This window comes from Danio rerio, chromosome 8 (genome assembly GCF_052040795.2).
Source record: "Danio rerio strain M-AB ecotype USA chromosome 8, GRCz13ab, whole genome shotgun sequence".
Classification (NCBI taxonomy): domain Eukaryota; kingdom Metazoa; phylum Chordata; class Actinopteri; order Cypriniformes; family Danionidae; genus Danio; species Danio rerio.
In genome coordinates this window covers 13,130,667-13,157,453 of record NC_141028.1, presented here as the reverse complement: position 1 = coordinate 13,157,453, position 26,787 = coordinate 13,130,667, and the positions used below count along the sequence as shown (strand labels likewise).

General features: G+C 34.8%; 2 protein-coding genes and 1 long non-coding RNA gene across 3 annotated transcripts in view; 2 read left to right on the top strand and 1 right to left on the bottom strand.

Moving 5' to 3' along the window:
• nr1h5 (nuclear receptor subfamily 1, group H, member 5) overlaps window positions 1–26,787 on the top strand; it is a 612,581-nt gene that overhangs the window by 251,276 nt on the left and 334,518 nt on the right. The window lies entirely within an intron of this gene.
• On the top strand, window positions 265–25,745 carry unc45b (unc-45 myosin chaperone B). The gene is given in 20 exon segments (NM_153673.2): window positions 265–379; window positions 1,867–2,043; window positions 2,122–2,158; window positions 3,273–3,448; window positions 3,526–3,615; window positions 4,909–5,076; window positions 8,396–8,561; window positions 8,643–8,813; window positions 11,375–11,546; window positions 13,363–13,663; window positions 15,201–15,295; window positions 16,809–16,950; window positions 17,050–17,190; window positions 19,228–19,355; window positions 19,770–19,836; window positions 19,930–20,043; window positions 20,167–20,282; window positions 22,380–22,497; window positions 22,573–22,728; window positions 24,582–25,745. Coding segments are annotated over 20 exon segments (2,805 nt in total). The 5' UTR covers window positions 265–373; the 3' UTR covers window positions 24,846–25,745.
• Window positions 19,067–22,621, bottom strand: LOC147842587 (uncharacterized). Its single transcript, XR_015497720.1, has 3 exons — window positions 21,221–22,621; window positions 21,001–21,109; window positions 19,067–20,845 (listed from the first exon to the last, which is right to left on the bottom strand). It is a non-coding gene; the product is annotated as an uncharacterized LOC147842587 (long non-coding RNA).

The following is a 26,787-nucleotide window of genomic DNA, read 5'->3' as shown; positions in this document are numbered from 1 at the left end:
ATCAGAGAAAGCCCATTGCACTAATATAAGGGGTGACCACATTTCTACAAAACCACAATTAATGTACAATCACAGGAATAAACAAACACTGCCTAAACACACAATATCAAGAACACTCAATTAAAATCTCAGGTTGTCATTCGCAAGCTGCGTAGTTCATTCACAATGAACAGGGGCTTAAAACAAAAGTCATTCCACCCCTCACCATGAAATGGATTCATCCGTAATCCTGGTATGTTAACGCTCTATGTGTAAGATATATATAAGAGTGACTCTTAAAGTGCTGCTACTACTATTGAACAAACCAAACGACAAGAAACAACACTGAAGCACAGAACAGATTTTCTCTTACGACGAAGCTGAATTGACTTCAATGACGGTACGTGACTTTAATGATGTGCATGAACTCTGGTTTAGGTTGTGTAATCTGATGGGCTTGAGGAGTTTGTTCAATGAATGGATAATTGAAGAATGGTTTAGTATTGTGGAGGTGTAGGACCTCTGGAGGCCATGTTGTTGCCCAAATAAGGTATAAGTGGTCAGACATTTAAAGTCAGAGTTAACATGTGCTTGACCATTTGCTTGAGAACACTGGGAAATTGACACTTAAATTGTAAGTTTGGAAATGTGCTAGATTTAAATGTTGTAAGGAACTCATTTTGACTAATTATTTGTAATTAAGACCAAAACGAAAAAGTTTTTGAAACATCCAAAATGATTTACAGTTGAAGTCAGAATTATTAGCCCCCCTGAATTATTTGCCGTCCTGTTTTGTTTATTTTGTTTAATTTTGACCTTAAATGGGTTTTAAAAAATTGAAAACTGATTTTATTCTAGCTGAAATAAAACAAATAAGACTTTCTCAAGAAGAAAAAATATTATCAGACATACTGTGAAAATTTCCTTGCTCTGTTAAACATTGTTTGGGAAATATTTAAAAAAGAAAAAAATTCAAAGGGGGGCTAATTATTCTGACCTCAACTGTATGTTTTCTAAGATTGTTCCAAAATGTAGTTTATGTCATGTAAATCTACACTTCAGCAATCAGAACCTTTTAGCATATGAAGATATTTCTCTGAAGATTTGTGTGGAGAAGTTTATCTTCATTTGCTTGGTTTCATACAACAGTAATATGAGATTTGTTCTAAATACACAGTGAAAGTCAGTATATTTTTTGAGATATTCATACTGTCATATGTAAACCCTCAAATGGTCATCAAGAATTTAGAACCTGATTGTCTTCAATGTTCTGTGAATTTATGCTAAGTAGTGCATATTTGAATAAATGCATCATTTGCATATCTAAAAATGCACAGAAATAAATAACATGGTTTTCGTAATTTTTAAGTTGAATTGTATTAACCTTATGTTTAATTCTAACTTAAATTTCATCAAACGACTTAAAATAGTCTATGTGACTTTAAAAAATAAGTTAAAAACATGATTAAATGTAGTTTAATTTGTCATGATTAACATAGAAATATGGATTGTCATGATATATTGATTGTTAATACTTTTACAGTGTTTTGGAAACTTTATAAGTTGAATCATGTACATTTAAAAATGAATCGTTTATTTTAATCAGTAACTAAAACATACATTGTCAAGATTTATTGTGTGCACAATTATGTGCTGTAAAACCAATGCTATTATGCTCTCTCTCTCTCTCTCTCTCTCTCTCACACACACTTTCTCTCTCTCTCTCTCTCTCTCTCTCTCTCTCTCTCTCTATATATATATATATATATATATATATATATATATATATATATATATATAATACGTTTTAAATAAGTTTGACTGCACACAAAAAAAATGTTTGCATGCAAACAATTTGTAACTTTTCAAACTGAAATCCTCTTCTAGATGGGAGAAATTGGAGATTCAGTCCAGTTAAAGGAAGAAGGCAACAAGCACTTCCAGGCCGGAGAAATCGACCAAGCCATTGACTGCTATACCAAAGCCATAAAGACCTGCAAGAAAGAAGACAAGAAAGCATTAGCTGTTATCTATAGGAACAGATCTGCCTGTTTCCTGAAAAAGGTAAGAATCTACACATTACAAGCCTAGATTAATCATCATTGCTTTTGTGCATATTTAATTTAATGGCTTGTGTTACAGGAAAATTACAGCAATGCAGCATCAGATGCTACAAAAGGTATGATTTTATGGTAAATTTTTTGTTTAATTTTCACTTTTAACTAGTGCTGCGTAAAGATTAATCGCGATTAATCGCATCCAAAAAAAAGTTTGTTTTGACATAGTAAATATATATAATAATTATAATTTATCATGTACACGTTACACACACATACATAAAAATATATATATATATATATATATATATATATATATATATATATATATATACAAAAAATGTGTTACATAGATATTTAAATTTAAATATAATTTATATCTTATACATACATAAATTATGTTTAAATATATATAAATATTTTTTCAAATATATGCATTATATATATATATATATATATATATATATATATATATGTATATATATATATGTATATATATATATATATATATATATATATATATATATATATATATATATATATATATATATATATATATATATGTAACACTTACACATATTTTATGTCAACATAAAGTTATATTTTGTATGCGATTTAATAACTTTTGCCCAGTACAACTATTAACTAGTACCACTGGCTTATTATCTGCCTATTGATAAAATATTGGCTTTCTATTACTACACTGTTAACAATTTCCTGTAAAATCAACAGTAGCTTATCTGTCAGCATTTCGCCAGTAACTTACTGTAAATCAATTACAGAAACAATACTATATTTTCATTTACGCCACCATTTATTTTGCTGTATATGTACCTTTATCTTTCCTGTAAAAATACAGTCATTTTTTAAAATACAGTAACATACTGCATAACAGTCCTACAGTAAAATACAGATCATATTACAGTAAAATACTGTGTAATTTACAAAAAAATTGGTAACAGTGTACTTATAAATTATAATAATATTCTACATCCCTAATATCCAATACATAAACCCAACCTTACTAACTATCAGTAAGCAACACATTAGTAATTGATTGAGCTAAATGTCTTGTTAAAGATTTGTTAATAGCAAGAATTGTACTTTAATATAAAATGTGAGCGATTTTATGATTTTAATTCTTCTATTTTTTACATTTTTAAACTCTAAACTGTTACCTTTGCTGATTGTTTAAATAGTAAATAATAAATCTTGATATATATTTTTTGAATCCAGCTATTGATGTGGATGCAGCAGACATCAAGGCTCTGTACAGAAGATGTCAAGCATTTGAGAAGCTCGGCAAACTGGACATGGCCTTTAAAGATGTCCAGAGGTGTGCAACAATCGAGCCAAAAAACAAGACCTTTCTGGAGACCCTCAGGAGACTTGGAGCTGAAATCCAACAAAAGGTGACGATTAGTTCAGTGCAGACGAGTTCAATTAATGCTTAATCTTGAGCGTTTTTAATATTTGATTTTCTCCACAGCTGAAAACCACATTTTCGACAGACTCCAGAGTGCAGAACATGTTTGACATCCTATTTTCAGATGAACCAGATAAGGAAAAGAGAGAAAAGGTTTGAATCATTTCCTTTGAGTATATAAAGCCGAGAATAAAATGAATGCAAATGTCACGTATTTAAGGTTTAGTTTATTTGGTTCTACATAGATGTATAGAGTGGATAAATAGAGAAATGACATTCATACATCAATACAAAGAACCAAAAAAAAAACTAAATAAGTTAAATAAACAACCCATCAAAAATGTTCTTATATATTTAAAATATATACTTACCATATGTTATTATTATATTATATATTATTACTTGTAATATATTAATATATATTATACTCACAATATAAAATATAGTCAAAATACATCTACTTACTTACGATTGAGGATGATTGTAAGACTATCATATATATATACACACACACACACACACACACACACACACTCACCGGCCACTTTACTAGGTACACGTGTCCATCTGCTTGTTAATGCAAATTTCTTATCAGCCAATCACATGGCAGCAACTCAATGCATTTAGGCATGTACACAACTGAGGCTACAACTCACACAGGCTCACCAAAATTGGACAATAGAAGATTGGAAAAATGTTGCCTGGTCTAATGAGTCTCGATTTTTTTGCGACAAAAAACATAAAAAACATGGATCCATCCTGCCTTGTATCAACAGTTCAGTCTGATGGTGGGGGGATCCAACCAGGTACTAGTAAGGTATACCTAATAAAGTGTCCGGTGAGCGTATATAAAAGCATGTGCTAAATGTAAATGTAAAATATATTCCACATAAATCTTTTCAAAATATAATATAATACATTTCAAAGTAACACCTTTCCCAGTACTGGGTTGTGGCTAGAAGGGCATCCGCTGCACAAAATATATGCCAGAATAGTTGGCGGTTCATTTCGCTGTGGCAACCCCTGATAAATAAGGGACTAAGCTGAAGGAAAATGAATGAATGACAAAGTTACACAAATAAACAAACCAAAAACATCCATCTACGTCAAGCTATTCATACACACTCAGCATCCCAACATTAAAGATCAAAATGGGCAAAAAGCAATTTACAAAGACTATTTGTTGAAGTCTCTATGTCAGGGGTGTCCAAACTCGGTCCTGGAGTGCAGGTGTCCTGCAGATTTTAGCTCCAACCTGCCTCAACACACCTGCAAGGATGTTTTTGGAAAGCCTGGTAAGAGCTTGATTAGCTAGCCCAGGAGTGTCTGATTGGGGTTGGAACTAAACTTTGCAGGACACTGGCCCTCCAGGACCGAGTTTGGACATGCCTGCTCTATGTGATTTGTCAGTCTAAGTCTTGTTTGCGTGTTTGTTGGGTCCACTAGGCAGCCAATAACCTGATAGTCCTTGCCAGAGAGGATGCGGGTGCAGAGAGAATCTTCCAGAACAACGGCGTGCCTTTACTCATGCAGCTGATCGACACTGGAAAACCCGAGATGATTCTGGCTGCCATCCGGACGCTGTCAGGAATGTGCACAGGACACCGAGCCAGGGTCAGGAGCTGAAAAAATCAGCCTTATCTTTTCTTATCTCATCCTTTTTATCTTTAAAAATAGCAAAAATAGTGTCTGGGGTCTTGATAAGTCTTAAAATGTCTTAAAAACTAAATTCAGGTCTTAAAAGGTTTAGCATTTACCAGAATATTGTGTATATATTGACTTATCGCAAAACACATGGACATGACCTCAATCATTTTTGGTGATGCAATATATATCGCCCATACATTTAAAACCAATCGGGTATATGCCGAGCTAGTGTTGATCACTTTCGGTGACCTATTATTGTGATTTTTTTTTTTCCATTTTATTACTTTTACAGCGTTGATGTTTTAATGTAATTAAAATACTATCAGTTAAATATACTTTGGCATTCATTTTGTTACTCAAGCATAAAATGAGACAAAAAGCCGCTTACTCGCACACGCCTGTCAGAATCGGCAGGCTAGCGCAGAAGCTCCATTCAATATACTGAGGTAAAATAAATGCTCATATTGTAAAAACATGGTGGGGAAAATGTATTTTAATGCAGTGCCAGTGTTCGCTGATTTTTAAAGAAAACAGACTTTAAACGCGCCGATTTTGCAGTGGCATACAGTTCACCGGACTCGCTTAATCCAGGTTACTGGCAAATTAAAAGTCCTACTAGCATACTTCAGCATAAACTTTATTCTAGCAACGTTTTAGCTGATTGTGCAACCTCTCTATCTTTATTGGAGGTGCCAGTTGCAGTAAGGTTAACAAAACACTATAGTATTTACCATATTTATAAGTAATTTATGCTGTTTTTATAAATGACTATAGTATATTTTCATGTGGGTGTCTGACAACTGAAAATAGATCAGATATCGCAGCCTCTGTTACTTTTTACCTTACACTTTTTGTTAACATTTATTGTTATTTATTTAGGATATGCGTTTTCACATTCTGAGTCCAATGCCTAATTATTAAATTGTTAAAATGACTTTAATTAAATTAGATATTCTTAAGTGTATAATATTATGCCACTCATCATATAATGTCATTCTTGCATTATATAATGAGTGGCATAAGAAAATGATCTTAAAATGACAATAATATAATTTATCGCATTATAATGTAGTGCAATATATGTTACAAGGGCCATTCTTCAACTACAGGCAATTTAAGCCTTGTGAAGTTGAGTAAAAAAACTTGTTAAAAATGAACGTAACATAGCCTCATAAGTTTAAACAATTTGTCTAGTTTTAAGATCTGTAAGAGGAAAAAAATAGGAATAAGACAAACATTTTTTCCATCGTGAACTGAATAAATGTCAATTCCACCACATCTCAATATACAGTTTTTTTTTTTCAAAATGAAATAAATTATGGCAGTCAAACATTGTCTAAGATCATTTTTGTATCTAGTTTAACCAGTCTTTCCACAATATATATAATAATTATACATTTGTCAATGAAATAAATAAGTTGTATTCTAAATTGTACACCTGTCACAATCTAAAATTTAATATTAATTTGGTTCAGAGTTTATCAGAAAATAAATGAACTGAATATGTATATTAAATAGAGCATGAACTCATACATGGTGAATACACTTTTAATGTGTGATGAGAACTTTTTAAATATTTTTTAAAAATGTGTGTGGTGATGGAAATGACCGATTAGCTTTGAATTAATACATTTCATGTATCCAAAACACTCTTATTTACCTTAATTTTGTTCGTTTTTTTAAAAACATCTTTGAAGGCACAGCATGTTTGGAAATACGTAGAATAAATGTATTTCCTTATCAAGCAATATTTACCTTGATTTTTCTTCAAGTGTTGTTGATAACTTAAATTCCATCAATCTTGAAGACGTTCACAGATGGCACTATTCATTTTATAGAAAGCACCTAAATAATCTTTCACACTAACTAAAGCGACTTTACAGTGTTGTGGTGAAAATGACACCGATACTGTGCAACAGCTATATTTTGCATAAAAAAATTATATTGATAATAGTCTCACATTAATAACTATAAAATATTACAATTATTTCACTAGTGCTTAATTCAGATACATTAACAGATAAATAATATTTTAAAATGTTATTTTGATTGTTGAAGTTTAAGGGCTCTATTTTGACAATCCATATGCAAAGTACAAAGCACAGGGCGCAAACGCATTATCGCAACTTGCGCCACATTGCGCCGGGTGTATGATAGGGCCCTAAAGCTCTGGGTGTGCGACAAGGTGAAAACTGTGATTTTGACACCTAAAAGAAGGTTGAATAATATGAAAAATATATAATAGGTAGGTAGGTTTTATTGTTAGTTTGACAAAGAAAGCAGATTTTAAACAAAATTATATACAGTATATTTTTGGATATATGATCAAGGGACATAAAAGTGCCTTTAGTTGAGGAATTACCCACAACAAAAAATAGATATTGTGACAGGTCTAGTTGTAGGTCATAAATCATTTTAAACAGGTCTTAATTTCCCTATGTCTATAAAAAGCTACTGAATCTGATCGACACAATCATCAGCAATCCATCTCAATAGAACTTTAAACAAAAGTTACATTATTTTACTCGATTTACATTATAGTTTAGTTATCTGTCTTACAATGCCATTCGTTTAAATTTCTCCATCTATTAATGGTGAGGACACTGACCTGGACAGACTGTTATGCATACATTTAGCTTATAGTTTTTAGTGTTTTTAAATAAATCTATTCAACCAAAGTTTGCTTGTTTTGACACATTATCTAAAATATGTGGCTAAGATATTTTTTGTAAAGAATAGTAAACAATATTTTCCTTTTCAATTCAATTTTTTTTTAAAAATCTTAGTATTTAACTCTGTATAAGCCTGAAATTTCATTAGTAATGGTCATAAAAACATCTTTAAAAGTCTGAAACCCTGTGATATTATTTGTTTTGATTTAATGTGCTTTTATTTCAATAAATATTTCATATAAATGTTATGTTTTATTTAATATTAGCATAAGAATAGTGCTCTTTTTAAACCACAAATCTAACATTTTTTGTTAAAGAGGACCTATTATGCCCCTTTTTACATGATGTAAAATAGGAATGTGCCATTGTGGTGACTGTCGCTTAAAATTGTGCTCTTTTCAAAAGCTACAAATGCCTGTGTGTCAGCATAACAGCAGATTCAAAAGCAAGACTAACAACAATTTGTTTTAGCTGGTTTAAAGTGTAATGTAGTGCTTATAATATATAGTATGGTGTCTTAAAGGCAACACATATTCTTTAAACCAGTCTTTCATAAATGGTTGTAACATTTGTTCATGTAACAATGTGTGTAACGATATGTTTCCATCCCAAAGGCAACTGCCATCATTCATTCAGTGGGAATCAGCAAACTGTGCAGCATCATGGCTGTGGACAATGAGGAGATTGCTCTGGCTACTGCAAACCTCTTCCAGTGTGTCAATGACTCTCTGTCTGGAGGAGACAAGAGAAACTACGGCAAAGAAGAGGCCCTCGTACTCGGTGAGAGAGGACTTTTAAAAACCTTTTTGCAATCGACTTTTAAATGTTAAAAATAGAAACTAACTTTACGATAACTCACAGACTCTAGTAAGGACCTGAAGGATATCCTGCTGGCCTTGTTGGAGATGATCGCAAGCAAGAATGTTTCTGGACACGGCCGAGACCAGGCGCTCAACCTCCTGACTAAAAATGTGCCAAGACAAAACAAGAAAAGCACTGATAACTCCAAGTGCCTTTTCACTATTGACCACGGTATGGTATTCATTGTCCACCTTATTTTTAGCATGTGAGCTATGCAATGACATTCAAAGATTTTAGATGTCAGAGTTATTATGTAATAGAGTTATTATATATATTTATGTCATACAATAGAGCTCCATTAGTTAATGTATATACTGACATGAACAAACAATGAACTATACATTTATTGCAGTATTTATTTAGTCACCTTGATTTGAAAATGCAGTCATTCATTGTTAGTTTTTGTTTACTCACAATACACAATTTTAGATTTTATTAATGCATTAGTAAATGTTGAGGTTAAAACTATGGTTAATAAATGCTGAAGAAGTATGGGTGGCATGGTGGCTCAATGGTTAGCGCTGTCGCCTCACAGCAAGAAGGTTGCTGGTTAGAGCCTCGGCTGGATCAGTTTGGCTTTTCTGTGTGGAGTTTGCATGTTCTTCTTGTGTTCGTGTGGGTTTCGTCTGGGTGCTCCGGTTTCCCCCACAGGTCCAAAGAAATGCGCTATAGGTGAAATGGATGAACTAAATTGTCTGTAGCGTATAAGTGTCTGTGTGAATGAATGAGTGTGTATGGGTGTTTCCCAGTATTGGGTTGTGGCAGGAAGGGTATCCGCTGCGTAAAACATATGCTGGAATAGTTGGCAGTTCATTCCACTGTGGCGACCGCTGAAATAGAGACTAAGGAGAATAAATGAATGAAGTACTGTATATTCTCAGTTCATGTTAGCAAAAGCAAACTAACAGAACCTTATTGTAAAGCGTTACCGCTGCTTCAGAAAATTGGTAGTTGTAATTTTTTGGAGCTGGTTGATATGAACAGAATATTTGTTAGTGCAGAAAGTTTTACCCATTACTGCACTTTTAATTCATCTAGCTGTTTACCTGAAGTTTTGTATATTTAATTTTGTCACTTTATTTAAAGGTACCAAGCCATTACCTAAGACTTGGACTTTACCAGAACTTCTACAGTATGTAAAGCTGCTTTGACACAATCTACAGGAAAGTCGCGTAGCAGCAGCAATGGTGACTGGACAACAGAGTTATGTCTGTCATCAGTCTGCCTAAAGAATGCTCCATATTCACAGCTTAGGCCCGTGCTTTACTTTTAGCATTGGAGTATATAGAAAATGCCCAGCAAAAGAAATCTATCATTTTCTAAATCCATATATATTTTATATTTATAATTTATCTAAATCAAGCCTCCAAGTGATGGAATCTACAAAAAATGATCATCCTTTAATTGAAAGTATTTTTTACCAAAGTTCACCATCTACAAAATCAGTTTATCACATAATTTTTTTTTTTTGCTGGGTTCCATGGCATGTCTGGCTTTCAGGAAATGAGCGAGCTGATGCAGCTGCTAAAGACGCTTTGAAGCAAGTGGTGAACCAATGTCAAATTCCTCCTTCAGAGCTGAGACCTTTTAACAACATTTTCATTTTAAATAAGTGGCGTAAGGAGTGTGATGCATTGGAAAATAATAAAGGACATAAGTCCAACCTGAAATCTCAAACATTCAAATTTTAAGACATTTTACAACTAGATTTGATCAAGTGATTTTTACCAGATGTCGTATTGGACATACAAGATTAACTAAAAGACCCCACTGAATGTTTGTTCTCCACAACTCCCCTTACTGTAAAACACATGTCCTGGACTGTCCGGCTTTTGATGATACCAGAAGACTTTCTTAATGAAATAAACTCTCTTAAGGACATTTTTAGCAAAGTGACACCAGAAAAGATTTTAGATTTCTTATCATGTATTAACACTAAAAACTTATTTAACTTGTATATTCATTTGTTTGTTGTTCTTAATTGTTTATTCATTATTGAAATGTTATTGCCATGAAAGTAGCCTTGGTTGCTGACATGGGAATTAATAAAAAATGCATTACATTACATTAAAAGACACAACTAATCACTTTTTAAAGTGTAATAAACACCCATTATCTTAATAATAGGCAGGTAATAGGTCACTGTGAGGTGCTGGACAACTGAATAGAGGATCTAATGGCAGTTTATTAAAAGTATTGTCTGTAAAGCAAAGGTCGAAACAGGTGCATGTGGAATAATCCAAAGCGTGGTCAATAAACTGGCAAATGGTCAGTACGGGCAGCAAATAACGTAAACAAAAAAACAAAGCAAAGGTTAAATGTAGCAAGGCAGGAGAAAATGCGTCGAAATGCTCACTAAACAGTTTAGAAGACTCAGCCATGATGTGTCTGTGTGTGCTGAGTTTATAGTCCTTGAAATCAGTCCATAATGATATTCCTGCAGTGTGTGTATAATTAGAGGGAAACAGGAACCAGTGTGTGCGAGGTGCATGCTGGGAGTTGTAGTTCTCCAGCGATCTGCAGCCACTAGATTGCTGGTGATTGTAACGTGACAAGCCAGTAGATTATAATGGGAATTTGATTGCAAGATAAGATGGATAGAATGAAAAAATAAAAATGATTTTAAGTGGACAACCATTACTTAAACTGTATTCATGCTGCTAGGAGGACAAAAACTTGCATGTTTAATCTCGATGTTTTTTTTTTTAATGCAAATGTCTCAAAAAAAACAGGCCTGAAGAAGATTCTGAAGGTGTGCGGTCAAGTTCCAGATCTTCCAGATCAGCTGCCGATGACAGAAAACACACAGCTGATTGCCAGCGTTCTCCTCAGCAAGCTGTACGATGACCTGCGCTGTGATCCTGAGAGAGATCAATTCAGAGATATCTGTGATGACTATATTAAGTAAGTTTCACTTTTGCTGAAAAATTGAATGGAAATAAGATGATAAAAAAAGCATTTAAAACGTTATATCATAAACCAAAGCCACCAGCTACGAGGACAATATCCGCATTGATTCAAAGCAAAGATGTATATGAAAATACAAATATAACAAATATGAAAGAACTATGGTGGCACGGTGGCAACTTCTGATAAATATGGGACTAAGCCAAAGGAGAATGAATAAATGAATTAATGAATAAATGAATTAACGAATGAATGAATGAATTAATTAATTAATTACTATATATATTTATACATAACATGAATTGAATTGAACTAAGACATTTACCTCAATCTACTAATTTGCTAGTACTACAAATTAGTAATGAATGAATGAATGAATTCATTCATTCATTTAAAGCAGTTCTTTCAAAGGAGAAATGTAAAACTGTTCATTTAAAGCTTTGTAATATGTAGAAACAATATATTTTAGGTTTATTGAAAACAAATGTATACCTATGGAAATATTAGTGTGTTTTTTTGAGAGATTAAAGGATCCATTTTGGAGGGCTTTACTTGCTGCAACCCTCTGATTGGTAGAAATGTGTACAGCATCATAGGTAATGTAGTTTTCTGCACAAATTCCAAAATCAACAAGATTGCTTTAAAATACACTTAAATAATGCAAACAAAATGTTCAACAAAATATTCAGGACAACAGTTCTGTTTTTAAAGATTTATGATTGCCGAAGGTCCATTTTTGTACTGAGGACACTATTGGGGTTGTGCTTTGTGGAGTTTCTTCTGTTCATAAGCATTTTTATTTTCTCAGAGTTTTGAATTTGAAAGAACCTTCATTGATTTTTATTTACCAATAAAGGCTTATTAGTTTTTAGAGTCTATATACACATACATTAAATATAAACATGCATTAAAGCTATTTGTTTATGGGAAAATTAGGACAAATTTTTGCCATAATTTTGTCCACCCTGTCATAGTGGTTGCCTTTTTGGTCACTCACAACAAATGATATCTTGGAGCCAATAGCTAGACTGTATAACAGGGCCTATAAGATCCACAGTAGACTTTCTGGATGGACACATCACTACTTTGCGCTATCTCTCTCTAATGCTTTATCATTTCAAAATTACATTATGAACACAGGGGTTCAACTGTACTGTCAAATCTTAAATAATTCTACCTCAGCAGCTCTTTGTGCTTTGGTACCAAAACTTAATACAAGAACTGATCGTTCCCCCAGATCTGCAAAAAACGTATGTCTGCCATTACCAGCTAGGCAAGCCTGGAATGAGATCCCACAACATCTAAAAACAATGCCAACACTGAGACCTTTAAAAAAAACTCATGCTTGTCATCTGATGGTCAACTATCGCTGTAGCCACTGAGATAGTAGCCTGTCTCTCTTCATGTTGTATGTTTGGTGATTGTTTGTACTGTTCTCATGTGTTCATGGATGAGATGTTGAGGGTGTTTGCATGTTTCTATGTTCTGCAGAGCAGGAACTTGACAAAAAACATAATTTATGCCGAGTCAGGCCTAGTTATCTTTGAATCTTTTCCTGTTCAAAAATGAAAAATAAATAAATGCACAGTTTGTCATTTTGCCACTAGAGGGCATCCTTTTAAAACAAAGACAGTGTGATTGTGACGAGTGTGGAATCATGGGAGTTCATCACATCCTATGGGACTCTAGCATCAATCATGTTCATGGATAAATAATGTATAGCACTGATCAAGAGGTTTAATTAAAATAAATGTACATATTGTGCATTTAAGAAGTACACCCTATTTACAGTGTTGCTTGTTTTCATCCACAGGAGCAAGTTTGACCCCAACGACATGGACAAGAACATCCACGCCATCAACACTCTGTCAGGTATCCTTCAGGGGCCTTTCGATCTGGGCAATGTCCTGGCAGGTCGGCAGGGTGTAATGGAGATGATGGTGGCCCTCTGCGGATCTGAGCGTGAAGTTGACCAACTGGTAGCAGTGGAGGCCCTCATTCACGCCTCCACCAAAACCAGCAAAGCCTCCTTCTTCATCAGCAACGGAGTCTCTCTGCTGAAGGAGATGTACAAGAAGACCAAGAACGAGAAGATCAAGATCAGAGCTCTTGTGGTATGCAGACACGCTGTAATGCTGCTCAGACTTGTTTGTTGTTGTTTTTATTTGTGAGTTAATGAGTGCTGTTGATATTGAGGTCAAAATTGTTCAACAGGCTCATTCTGAAAATATTTATACACATTAATGGAGATGGTGAATTATGTAGCTAGAAGTTCATATGGCTGCATTTCATTTTAATGAATGCTAAGACAAAAACAGAAGACAAAAAAAATTAAATAAACAAGTAAATAACGGTAAAAATGTGTTAAAATCTGAAAACGAGGTAAAAATCAGGCGAGGGCTTTTCTTTTTCTGGATTGCTTTTTAACACTGTGGGTTGGGTTTAGGGAAGTGGGTGGGCTCTGGTCAGTCGATGCTTTTGAAAATACTGTTGGTTAGGTTAAGGCAGGGGTGCTTAACCCTGTTCCTGGAGATCTACCTTCCTGTACAGTTCAGCTCCAACCCTCATTAAACACACTTGAACCAATTAATTAAGACTTGAACATCACTTGATAATTGCAAGCAGGTGTGTTTAATATGTGTTGCAATTAAAATCTGCTGGAAGGTAAATTTCCAGGAACAGGGTTGGTCATCCCTGGAATAAGCTGCGGTCACACTGGGCTTTTCCTCTCATAGACTTCCACTCATACGCATGTGAATGCGTCAGACCGGAAACGCAGGGTCATGCGTCAAGTTTCGCACATTGCTGCGGTGCAAAGTTCAAGCTTAGTGAACTCTGATCTGCGAAATCGCATCACTTGACTGCATGAGACCAATCGAAGATCAAAACAAGACCTTTCTGGATTAAAATTTAAACCATGGAGCAATCGCTCGCTTTTTTAAATGTCTAATAATCTTGTTTAATCCCACCCCTTTTCGCAGCGCCGTACGACAGAATTTCGCAAGCTCAAACTCTAGTGTGACCACAGCTTCAAGGTAAAGAGGGATCAGTCGATTGGTCAGTCAGTCAACAGCAGCCTCTGGTAGATTTACGTGAGAACAGCAGGCACAAATGGCACTTGCGAAAGAAATTTGAGATCTTAAAAAGCCTGCACAGCGGCCCCTGGTGGATTTGTGAAAACAAAAACTATATTTTGCGCTTTCCAGAAATGTATATAGGAGTACATTTGCATTATGAGCCTGGGTTGAAATTATTAGCCCTCTTGTGATTTTTTTAATGTTTATCAAATATTTCCCAAATGATGAGAATTTTCACAGTATTTCCTATAATATTTTTTTCTTCTGGATAAAGTTTTATTTGTTTTATTTCGGCTTCTCCCTAGTCAACCTAGTTAAGCCTGTAAATGTCACTTTAAGCAGAATACTTCTATCTTGAAAAATATCTAGTCAAATATTATGTCCTTTCATCATGTCAAAGAAAAAAGAAATCTCATTAGAAATGAGTTATTAAAACTATTATGTTTAGAAATGTGTTGAAAAAAATCTTCTTTCTGTTAAACAGAAATTGGAGAAAAAATATACAGGGGGGCTAATAATTCAAGAGGGCTAATAATTCTGACTCCAACTGTTTGTCCTATTTTTCTTTTCTCAGGGTCTGTGCAAACTGGGATCCGCTGGGGGAGATGATTACAGCATGAGGCAGTTTGCAGAGGGTTCCACAGAGAAACTGGCCAAGCAGTGCAGAAAGTGAGCGCAATATTTAATTTGAATGCATTTTGTTTGACTATTGATTGGCGAAGTGGTGGCGCAGTGGGTAGCACGATTGCCTCACAGCAAAAATGTCACTAGTTCGAGCCTCGGCTGGGTCAGTTGGCATTTCTGTGTGGAGTTTGCATGTTCTCCCAGTGTTTGCGTGGGTTATATAATATTATATATATATATATATATATATATATATATATATATATATATATAATTCACTACTTTGCTATAGGTGAATTGGGTAAGCTAAAATTGTCCGTGGTGTATGTATGAGTGTGTGGATGCACAAAACGATGATGTTTCCCAGTGGTGGTTGCAGCTAGAAGGGCATCTGCTGCGTAAAACATATGCTGGATAAGTTGGCGGTTCTACTATAATTCAACTATATTTCAGACTCAACATTGCATATCTTGCGATGTGACTATTGTGGTTGCACACAATGATGATTAATGATAAAATAATATATTGTGCAGCCCTGCTATTGATATTATGGTTTAATATACCGCTTACTCACTATATCCTTCGGCTTAGTCCCTAAATTATCAGGGGTCACTACAGTGGAATGAACCGCCAATTACTCTGGCATATGTTTTATGCGGTGGATTTAATATATTACAAATACCCAAGTTATCCTTCAAAGTACTGGGGTTAGATTTATATTTATTTAGGTTAGATTTATTAAATCTTTATTTGAATAATTGTTACGGTGGGGGGTGCTATTGAGCCATAATTCACCCCAAACCAACAAAATGTGTCATCATTTACTCACTCTTCACTGGTCACAACGTTTCTTGGCGTCTCTTTCTTCTATCAAACATAAAATTAGTTATTATGAAAAGCATTTGAAGCCTGTAATCATTGACTTTGAGAAGATTTGTTTTTCCTACTATGTAGGTCAATGGTTACTGGTTTCTAACATTCTTCAAGATGTCTACTTTGTGTTCAACAGAAAAAAAGAAACTTGTAGAGGTTTAGAACCAATTGAGTATGTGTAAATAAATAGTGATTACATTTACATTTTTGGGTGAACTATTCATTTTTAGGAAATCCTTCATAAGATCAAACATAAGATTCAAGACACTATAATATTATTTTATGAATCAATTCTGTTTCCGAGAACTTCTGGATTCATGAAATAATCCAAATAATTTCAAATAATGTTAATAATTTTGCATAAAAGTACATTACATTTACATTAAAGTAAAAATTTTAACAATATTCCACAGAACTTCTGTTTTTACTTAGTTTTCATCGTGAAATCATCCATGGTGAAAGAATTCTTTCAAAAATCTCAAAAATCCCAAACATCCTTATAAGCAACTGTAGCATATTTGTCATTTTCAGAACTCAAAACCAAACTACCTTCTCAGTCCAAAATGACTGAAACTATGATGAATACACAATAACATACGACCATGACCACCATGTTTTTACTTGATTCATGCAGACTTTACAAGTTCATATTGCATTTCAGCGTGATTTTTTGTATGTTTCTCAGGTGGCTTTGCAATCCCACCCTTGACGTGCGCACCAGAAAGTGGGCCATTGAAGGTTTGGCTTACCTAACCAATGATGCTGATGTGAAAGATGACTTTGCTGAGGATGAACCAGCCATGAGGGCCATGTTTGAACTCACCAAGGTGTGTGACGACAGAAAGAAAGACCAAACTAAGTACTTTCTTATTCATTCAATATGGCCTAACAAAGATTCATGTACAAATGCACATTTTTACTTATAGTCAAATGATAAGACCATCCTGTATGCGGTCGCCTGCACCCTTGTCAACTGCACCAACAGCTATGATAAGAAAGAGATCATCCCTGAAATGGTGCAACTGGCCAAATTCTCCAAACAACACGTCCCTGAGCAACATCCAAAGGTAAGTGCAGAAAATGAATCAATAAAAGCATAAATATTATTTGTATTTATTAATGTATCGGCTGCTGATATTTATCGGTTGATATTTGATTACTTTAAAGGGCACCTATTATGCAAAAATCACTTTTATAAGTGTTTTAAACACAGTTGTGATGCAGCAGTGTGAGAATATGACCAACTTCTAATGGTAAAAAATGTATTAATTCTAATTTTTATAATCACACTTCATAAATCAGTCTGCATAAACACTTTTTATGTCAGGGTATCAATAACAACATCATACAAATTTGTTACATAGATTGTACATGAGTTTTACAGAGAAGTAAAGCATCAAATAAGTATAACAAATAAATATAACTAAAAAACAAACCACAAATAATACAAAATAATGTGTTAAGCAAATTAAAAAGAGAAAAATACGTTCTAATAGCTTTAAGATTTTTAGAGGAAGTAATAGTTCTAATGTATTGTTGGAAGTTCCTTTTCAAAAACAATAAAACAAGATATAGGTTGGGAGAATTTACTGCAGTGTATATGGAATTTTGCTAGAGTTAAAAGGAGGTTATTAATGAAATATTCCTTACTTTTATCATCAGGAGTATTGAAAAAACCCAACAGGATATCCTTAAAAGATAACAAGAGTCCCGGTAGTGCTTTGCGATGAACTGCATAAACACTTTGATTGACATTCTCCCTTTGTACATGTCATCAGAGGGGGAAAGCCCCGCCCATTAGTAAAGATCTCACTCTCATTAGCATAAACAGCCCTGAGTGAGAAGCAGCCATCTGCTATTAATGTCAGCGACTAAGAGGTATTATAAATGTCAAGTTTTGGGATGCATACATTTAAAATATACACTCTCTAGGGACATCAGAGACTTTATATCTTGTAAAAAGGGGCATAAGAGGTCCATTTATTTTAAAGCTTTAAAAGCTCCCCTTCAAAGCATAATTAAGCATATCAGTAATAATATGAAAAGGCAGCTACAAATATATTTATTAATAACATGGAGGAGGAAATGAGCTGCACAACGAGATTTTCTCAGAGCGAAATCATTAAATACTTGCAAAAAAGCTAACTATTTGTAAAAAAAAATAAAAAATCTGACCTGAGGCCAATATGTTCAAAATTCAAATGTGTATGAGGAAAGCGTTAGTTTGGGCTGAAATGTCATTCATTCATTCATTCATTCATTCATTCATTCATTTTCTTGTCGGCTTAGTCCCTTCATTAATAATTTACATATAGCAACAGCATTGGCTTTCTTTGTTAAAGGTTCTATACTATTAAAATAAAGCTATTAATTTCAGTCTGTTAGTTTTAAGGATATCAGAGACAACATTTGCATTTAGAAAATATAAATCTGATAAAAACATGTAAAGCTTGCAGTTTGTCACTTCCACCTACATACAGTAGGTCAACAATTTTCCTTCCGTACTTCCGTTTCTCAACAAATCTTGACCAATCAAATGGTCTCTATTATCTGACCTGCCCCGCCCCCTTCAAGATGCTTCTCATTTGCTTTTCATTTGATGAGCTTGAGCTCACCCCCTCTCACTGGGAGAGATGTGATAAAACAATGCTTTTGGCACTTTGAGTTATCATTGTGTATGAAATGCTATATAAATGCTGTATTAATAAACTTACCTTCCCTATTAAATAGCTAAAAAATCATCTTTGAGGATTGTCATTGTCATACAGTAATTTATTTTATCTAAATTTGTACCTCACTTAAATCTTGTAAAGTTGAACATTAAATGGATTCAATTCTTGTTCAGTTCAATGTAAGAACAACTAACTAGTAAACAACTGTTTGCACTTGACCAATATTGGCATTGAAATTGGCCGAATGTTTTTTTTGTTTTGTTTTTTTTTTCTCAATATTTTTCAGTATCAAATGAATCAGTATTGGATTCGGCTTAAAAAAATCCTATTGGTGCATTTCTACTATTTTATTATTATTAACTATTAGCAATAAATACAGCAAAATGAAATGCAGTGCCACAAGTTGATACATTCATTCGTCTTGTGCTTTAGGATAAGAAGGACTTCATTGTAAGGCGAGTGAAAAGACTATTGAAAGCTGGAGTCACGTCAGCACTCGCTGTCATGGTCAAAGCTGATAACTCCATCCTGACTGATCAGACCAAAGAAATGCTCGCAAGGTAAGACTCGTTAAAAGTTCTGGAGCAACCTCAAAATATGTCATACACTGTATTTTTAATGATAAAGCTCAGCTGGTGGAAACAATGTTAAATGCAAAACATTACAAGCTACAAAGGGCATATCATGATAGATTTTCATAGTTTGGGACATTTAACTTGTTTTGCATAAAATTAAACAAAATATCCAGTGTGACAAAGTCATATTAAAAAAATTTGATTATTGAAGAATATTTTTGCTAGCTGAATATTTTTCACTATGTGTGTGTGTGTGTGTGTATACAGTTATCTTTTTAATTCTAATGAATTGTGATCTAATTTTAGTAGCACTAAACCATACTTAAATATAGTATGGTTTAATGGTTTGTCATCTATTATGGTGCTAAAATGAATACACTTATTATTTTGTCCTTGCAGAGTGTTCCTTGCCTTGACTGAAGATGTTAAAGATCGCGGCATAATCGTAGCTCAAGGTGGAGGAAAGGTAAAAGACCGCAGACTAAACACAAACCCAGCAGATACTTCAGTAGATCTCATACTATGTAAAGTAAACACTATTCATTGTTATGTTCCACAGGCTTTGATTCCATTAGCCCTGGAAGGAACTGACAAAGGAAAAATAAAAGCTAGCCATGCTCTGGCTAAGATTGCTGCTGTATCCAATCCTGAAATCGCTTTCCCTGGAGAGAGGGTAAGATATACTTTTATTCCTGTACAACTGTGAAAGGTTATATTAATGTTTTTTGCTCTTTTTGTTTAGGCATAAAAAATCTAATATGAAATCCCGTACCTCATTTTCTCTTTGTCCATCCAGATTTATGAAGTTGTGCGCCCACTGGTTTCCTTGCTAGGCACAGATCGTGATGGAATGGAAAACTTTGAAGCTCTGCGGGGTCTTACAAATCTTGCTGGCTTAAACGACAAACTTCGGTGAGTGTTAGGGTTGCAAGGGTTTTGCAAAAGTAACTAGATGAATGGTTAAAAAAACTAGTGCAATGAACAATTAAAATACATGCAATGGCTAATCAACTAGCACAATAGCCAATTAAAACTAGCGCAATGGCCAATCAAAACTAGCACAATAGACAGTTAAAACTAGCGCAATGGCCAATCAAAACTAGCATAATAGACAGTTAAAACTAGCACAATAGCCATTCAAAATTAGCCCAATGGACAAGCAAATCTAGCCCGATGGACATTCAAAATGATCCCAATGGACATTCAAAATTAGCCCAATGGACAATCAAAATTAGCCCTATGGACATTCCAAATTAAGCCCAATGGTTAATCAAACTTAGCCCACTGGACATTCGAAATTAAGCCCTATGGTTGATCAAAATTAGCCCAATGGACATTAAAAATCAGCCCAATGGACAACCAAAATTAGCCCAATGGACAACCAAAATTAGCCCAATGGACAATCAGAATTAGCCCAATGGACAATCAAAATTAGCCCAATGGACATTCATAATTAGCCCAATGGACAATCAAATCTAGCCCAATGGACATTTAAAATTTGCCCAATGGACAATCAAATCTAGCCCAATGGACAATCAAATCTAGCCCAATGGACAATCAAATCTAGCCCAATGGACATTCAAAATGAGCCCAATGGACATTCAAAATTAACCCAATGGCCAATCAAAACTAGGGCAATGGCCAATCATAAATTGACCAATGGACAATCAAAACTAGCACAATAGCCAATTAAAACTAGCGCAAAAGCCAATCAAAACTAGCGCAATGGCCAATTAAAACTAGCGCAATGGCTAATTAAATTTAGAGCACTGGTCAATCAAGACTGGCAAAATGGTCAATCAAAATTAGCCCAATAGACAATCAAAATTAGCTCAATGGCCAATTAAAACTAGCGCTGTGGCCAGTAAAAATTAGCCCAATTGACAATCAAAGCTTGCATAATGGCCAATCAAAAATAGCTCAATAATATCAAAACTCAAGATATGTCACCGCCCATTTGTGAAATTCTCATTTAACACGGTTTTCTCTTTAAAAATAACGCTACAGTTTTAATTATAAAGATTCTGTTGCACAGTTAGCATTGTGTCTCTCATGTTACTGCCATGTGCCACCCAACAACTGAAATAAAACATTTTTCATATTAAAGATATTTTAAAACATCGCTTCCACTCATCATACTAGCATGGATTTTATCATCAGTAGAATGTACATTTTAGTTGCAGAGAAAAATATGTTTACATATGGGTTTTGTGTGTTTAATTGTGTAAAATGTGTTTAAATATGGTTAAACACAACCATATAAATATAATTAATAGATGTAACATGTCAAACCTTTAACATGCAAAATAAAATAAAAAATCATTGACAAGTGGCTAAAAGTGATCCAATTCCATGGGGAAAATATGGACTATCAACCCTGGTAAATGTCAAAGGACTCGCTTGTCATCTTTTGATGATTTAGAAGTATCAAATGCAAACATTTCAGAAAAGGTTGAATTTTATATAATGCAAAATATATATCATCAGTCAAAATATTTATTAAAACACAGGTCGGAATCTTCTTCCCATTGCCACTTCAGAATTAAAAACTCTACAAATACAAAAGACTGACCTCTTCTTGTTGTGTACGCGTTTACTACTATTGGGCTAAAGTACTAAATTTCAGTCAGTTATTTGTAAAACAAAGGTGACTTTCTAGTTAGGGTTGTCTCTGGTGGGCTGGAGGAGATTACAAGCCTCTATTACAAGATCATACTGTAGAGTAAAACAAATGCTTCACCCGGGGGTGTCCAAACTCTGTCCTGGAGAGCCAGTGTCCTGCATATTTTAGTTCCAACCCCAACTAAACACACCTGAACCAGCTAATCAAGCTTTTTCTAGGTATACTAGAAACTTCCAGGGAGGTGTGCTGAAGGCAGTTGGAGATAAACTATGCAGGACACCGGCCCTTCAGAACCGAGTTTGGACACCCCTGGCTTACCCCAAAATCTTTAAACTAATATTTCAAAGTAAAGCACAAATCTAATCCTCATATTTATCTTTCAACAGGGTAAAAATCCTGAAAGAAAAAGCGCTGCCAGAAATCGAGAACTACATGTTTGAGGATCATGAACAGATCAGACAAGCCGCCACAGAGTGCATGTGCAATCTAGTTTGCTGCAAGGAGGTATGAACAACATTCTGCTAACCAAAAAATGCCTCTTACAAGTGGATGGCAATATTGAGCAGATTCTTTTAACAGGTCCAAGACAGATATCTGGAAGACGGCAACGATAAGCTCAAGCTTCTAGTGCTTCTCTGCGGTGAGGATGAGGAGAAGCTTCAGAGGGCAGCAGCCGGGGCACTGGCGATGCTCACTGCCGCACAGAAGAAACTGGCTGTTAAGATGACTAAAGTGGTATGTACTTTTAAAGGTGCTGTATGTATGATTGACCAACTGTGAAGGTGAATATTCTAATATGTAAAAGGCAAATATGATCATCTGTGAATATTTCATTTTTCTATTTCTTCGACACAAACTACAATGACAATGATCACCTCGAATGCTTATTATGTGCTTTATAAAGTGTTAAATGTTACCAGTATGAGTTTAAATACTGGTTAACACAATCGCCTGACAGCAAGAAGGTCACTGGTTCGAGCCCCGGCTGAGTCAGTTGGCATTTCTGTATGGAGTTTGCATGTTCTCCCCATGTCTTGCCCCCACAGTCCAAAAACATGAGCTATAGGTGAATTGAATGAGCTAAATTGGCCGTAGTGTATGTGTGTGAAAGAGTGTGTATGGGTGTTTCCCAGTGTTGGGTTGCAGCTGGAAGGGCATCCACTGCGTAAAACAAATGCTGGAAAAGTTGGCAGTTCATTCCGCTGTGACAACCCTGAATGGCATCTCTTGCCATACTGAAAGCGGCAGCTGATAGTTGGCCAAAGTGCTTCCCAACAAATCAACAGAACGCAGATGGACTAAGAGTATCGATCATACCTCCTAACAACCAAATGCCTTTGTAAACAAATAAATCTTAAGTCTAGTCTTAAAGCTGGCAGTGGAAGGTGCTTGTCTTGTTGATGGTGGTAAGGTATTCCAAAGCCTGGGAGTTGCAATGCAGAAAGCACAATCTCCCTTACATATAAGCCCTGATTTGGGGATGCAGATCCTAATTGGAGGGCTGAAAGTCTATGATAGAATGGTACAGTCATTATGTTTCCATCCAAAGGTGCGCAATAAATGTATGCGCAAAACTGGAATGTCACATAAGAGATGTGCAAATAAAGCAGTGTTTCCATCCAATAAGTCAAAGAGAACTAAATCGTCACTTCCTGATTAACTGGTGCCAAATAGACTGCTGTGGTAGGAGAAGCTGCGTGAATCATTTCTTTAATTAATAAATTACTCGCGCCTCAGAAAACAAATGCAAACAAACATGCAATGAACGTGTGGCGTTTGAATGAGATTTTCAAAATTGGTGTGCATCTTGCCGTTTTAATCATCCTTTTTTATGCGCAAGTCCAAAATGCGCATAAAAATAGGTGGATGGAAACAGCTAGTGACAGTAGCTCACGCACGTTTTAGAGATTTAAGAACAAAAAATCTCAGATCTTATAAATAATATAATTAGCATACATGTAATTTAAATATAAACGTTATAACAGCTTAAACCAACAACATTAGTCACTTTTACTTTAAATAATATTAAAAGTACTTAAAATATTATTAAAATATTAAAGAGGTTTCATATTCGTCATTTATATCATAAAGATGTTTAAATGTTTCTGTCGTGACGCATCTGGTACAGTCAAATTACTTGTCGCTGGAAACTTGCCGCTTCACATGTTATAAGGACACAGTGTACGATGTGCAATTATTTTCAGATAAACTCACAGCTAAAGTAGTTCCAGGCAGGTTTTGACAACATGATTGATTTCACATATATCACAACCTACAAATGTCAAAATTCCAATCAAAACCAAAGGCTTTGGATGGCATGCAAAAGAAACTCCTCCTGCACACACAGAAAAAGTTATAAAGGGTCTCTTAATACAACATTTGAACAATGTTATTAGGTGTGATAACCAAAGTAAGGGGTGGCTCAGTTGTTAGAATTGTCGCATCACAGCAAGAAGGTCGTGAATTATTTTCAAACAACTCAACTGCCTGTCATCAATTATTCCTTACATAGGTACATAGGTACAATTATTTTGCTAAAGACACTCATACAAAAGATGACCGACTCTCCTTTGTTTTTTCATCAACAGACTGAGCAGTGGCTTGAGATCCTGCAGAGACTGTGCATCCACGATAACCCTGAGATTCAACACAGAGGTCTTGTGACGGTGTTTAACATGCTGGATGCTGATGATCAACTAGCCAAGAAGCTCGTTGAAAGTGACATGCTGGAAATCCTGACATATGTGGCAAAACTAGAGGACAACCCCAAGAAGCAGAACGCTATAGACGCAGCTCGTGCCTGCCTGTCCAAAGCCATGGATAATGGACTTATAAAGCCCTTTTCCAACTAGACCGAAAATTGTGTCGTTAGGTGAAGAGAGAATGGTCTGCTTTCTGGGAAAGTTGAAACGACTGCAAACCATTTGTAATATGTTTTTTTTTAACTTGTAATGATGCGCATGGTTCCTTTTTCCAGATTGTATGTTTGTATGGCTGTTTGTTTGATCAATGGTTTTGGATTTGGTATTTATATTTTATGTATTTGCACATTTACATTTTTGATTCATAGATTTATTTTGTTTTTTTGAGAAGACTACTGGAATATTTTTTAATATTTACATGATCAATGTTTGTTTTAATGTAATACATTCTATTGCAGGGGTGCCCAAACTCGTTCCTGGAGGGCCTGCAAAGTTTACTTCCAACCCTAATCAGACACACCTGGGCTAGCTAATCAAGCTCTTAAGCTGCAGGGCCTTTCCTCCCATAGACTTCTATTCATACGCATGCGAATGCGTCAGACCGGAAACGCAGGGTCATGCGTCAAGTTTTGCAGGTTGCTGCGGTGCAAAGTTCAAGCTTGGTGAACTCTGACCTGCGAAATCGCATCACTTGACAGCGTGAGACCAATTGAAGTTCAAAACATGACCTCTCTGGACAGAAGTTTAAAACATGGAGCAATCACTCACTTTTTAAAATGTCTAATCATCTTGTTTAATTTCGCCCCTTTTTCGCAGCGCCGCATGACAGAAAATCGCATGCTCAAACTCTAGTGGGACTGCACCTTTACTAGGCTTTCTAGAAACATCCGTGGAGATGTGTTGAGTCAAGTTGGAGCTAAAATCTGCAGGACACCAGCTCTCCTGGACCGAGTTGGAGCACCCCCGTTCTATTGTATTGCTAAATCCAAATGAGCTGGCAATCTGTTAAAACATCCCAAATCAATAAATGCTATTAAGTAATTATTATTAGTCTATTAACAACTCTGAATTCATTCAAGTGGTGTTGATGAACTGCATACTTCAGTAAGTTCTCATTTAAACATACAGGTTTTGAAATATTAATTAAAACATAGTACTTTTAGAAAAGATTAATCTTATCTAAAAGTGCTATATTTTAATTCAAATTGATTTCATTTTTACATTCATTCGTTTTCTTTTCGGCTTAGTCCCTTTATTAATCTGGGGTCACCACAGCGAAATGAACCGCCAACTTATCCAGCATATGTTTTATGCAGCGGATGCCCTTCATGCTGCAACCCATCACTGGGAAACATCCATACACACTCATTCACACTTATACACTACGAATAATTTAGCCTACCCAATTCACCTATACCACATGTTTTTGGACTTGTGGGGGAAAGCGGAGCACCCGGAGGAAACCCTACCGAACAAGGGGAGAACATGCAAACTCCAGACAGAAACGCCAACTGACCCTGCCAAGGCTCTAACCAGCGAGCTTCTTGCTGTGAGGCGAATGTATTACTAACTGTGCCACTGTGCAGCCCTTATTTTTACATGTAAAGCAAAATCTATATAATTATATCGGCTATAAGTATATGTAGTAAGATGAAAATAACTACACTAATATCAATAAGATTTAAGGCAATTAAAAGCATAATACTTTCAGTTTGCTATTTACAGATTATTGTAATTTTAAAGGGATAGTTCACCTAAAAATGTACTCAGCTTCAAGTTGTTATACATTTTTACAAGTATCTTGTATGGAGGACAAAACCTGCAAAAACAATCAATAAAAAATATGCAAATATTTAAACTTATTTAATGAAAGTAAATAATCTAGCAATTCCCCAACATTCGTTTATTTATTTTAATTGTTTACCTGTCTGCATTTTTAATTATTTACATATTCATTTATCCAGGAATTTGTGGGTTTTATATGTAAATTTCTTTATTTATTTGCATATTTATTGTTTTATTTATGCAAGAATTTGTGGATTTTATTAGTCAATTTCTTTATTTGCATATTTATTTGTTTTATGTAGGAATT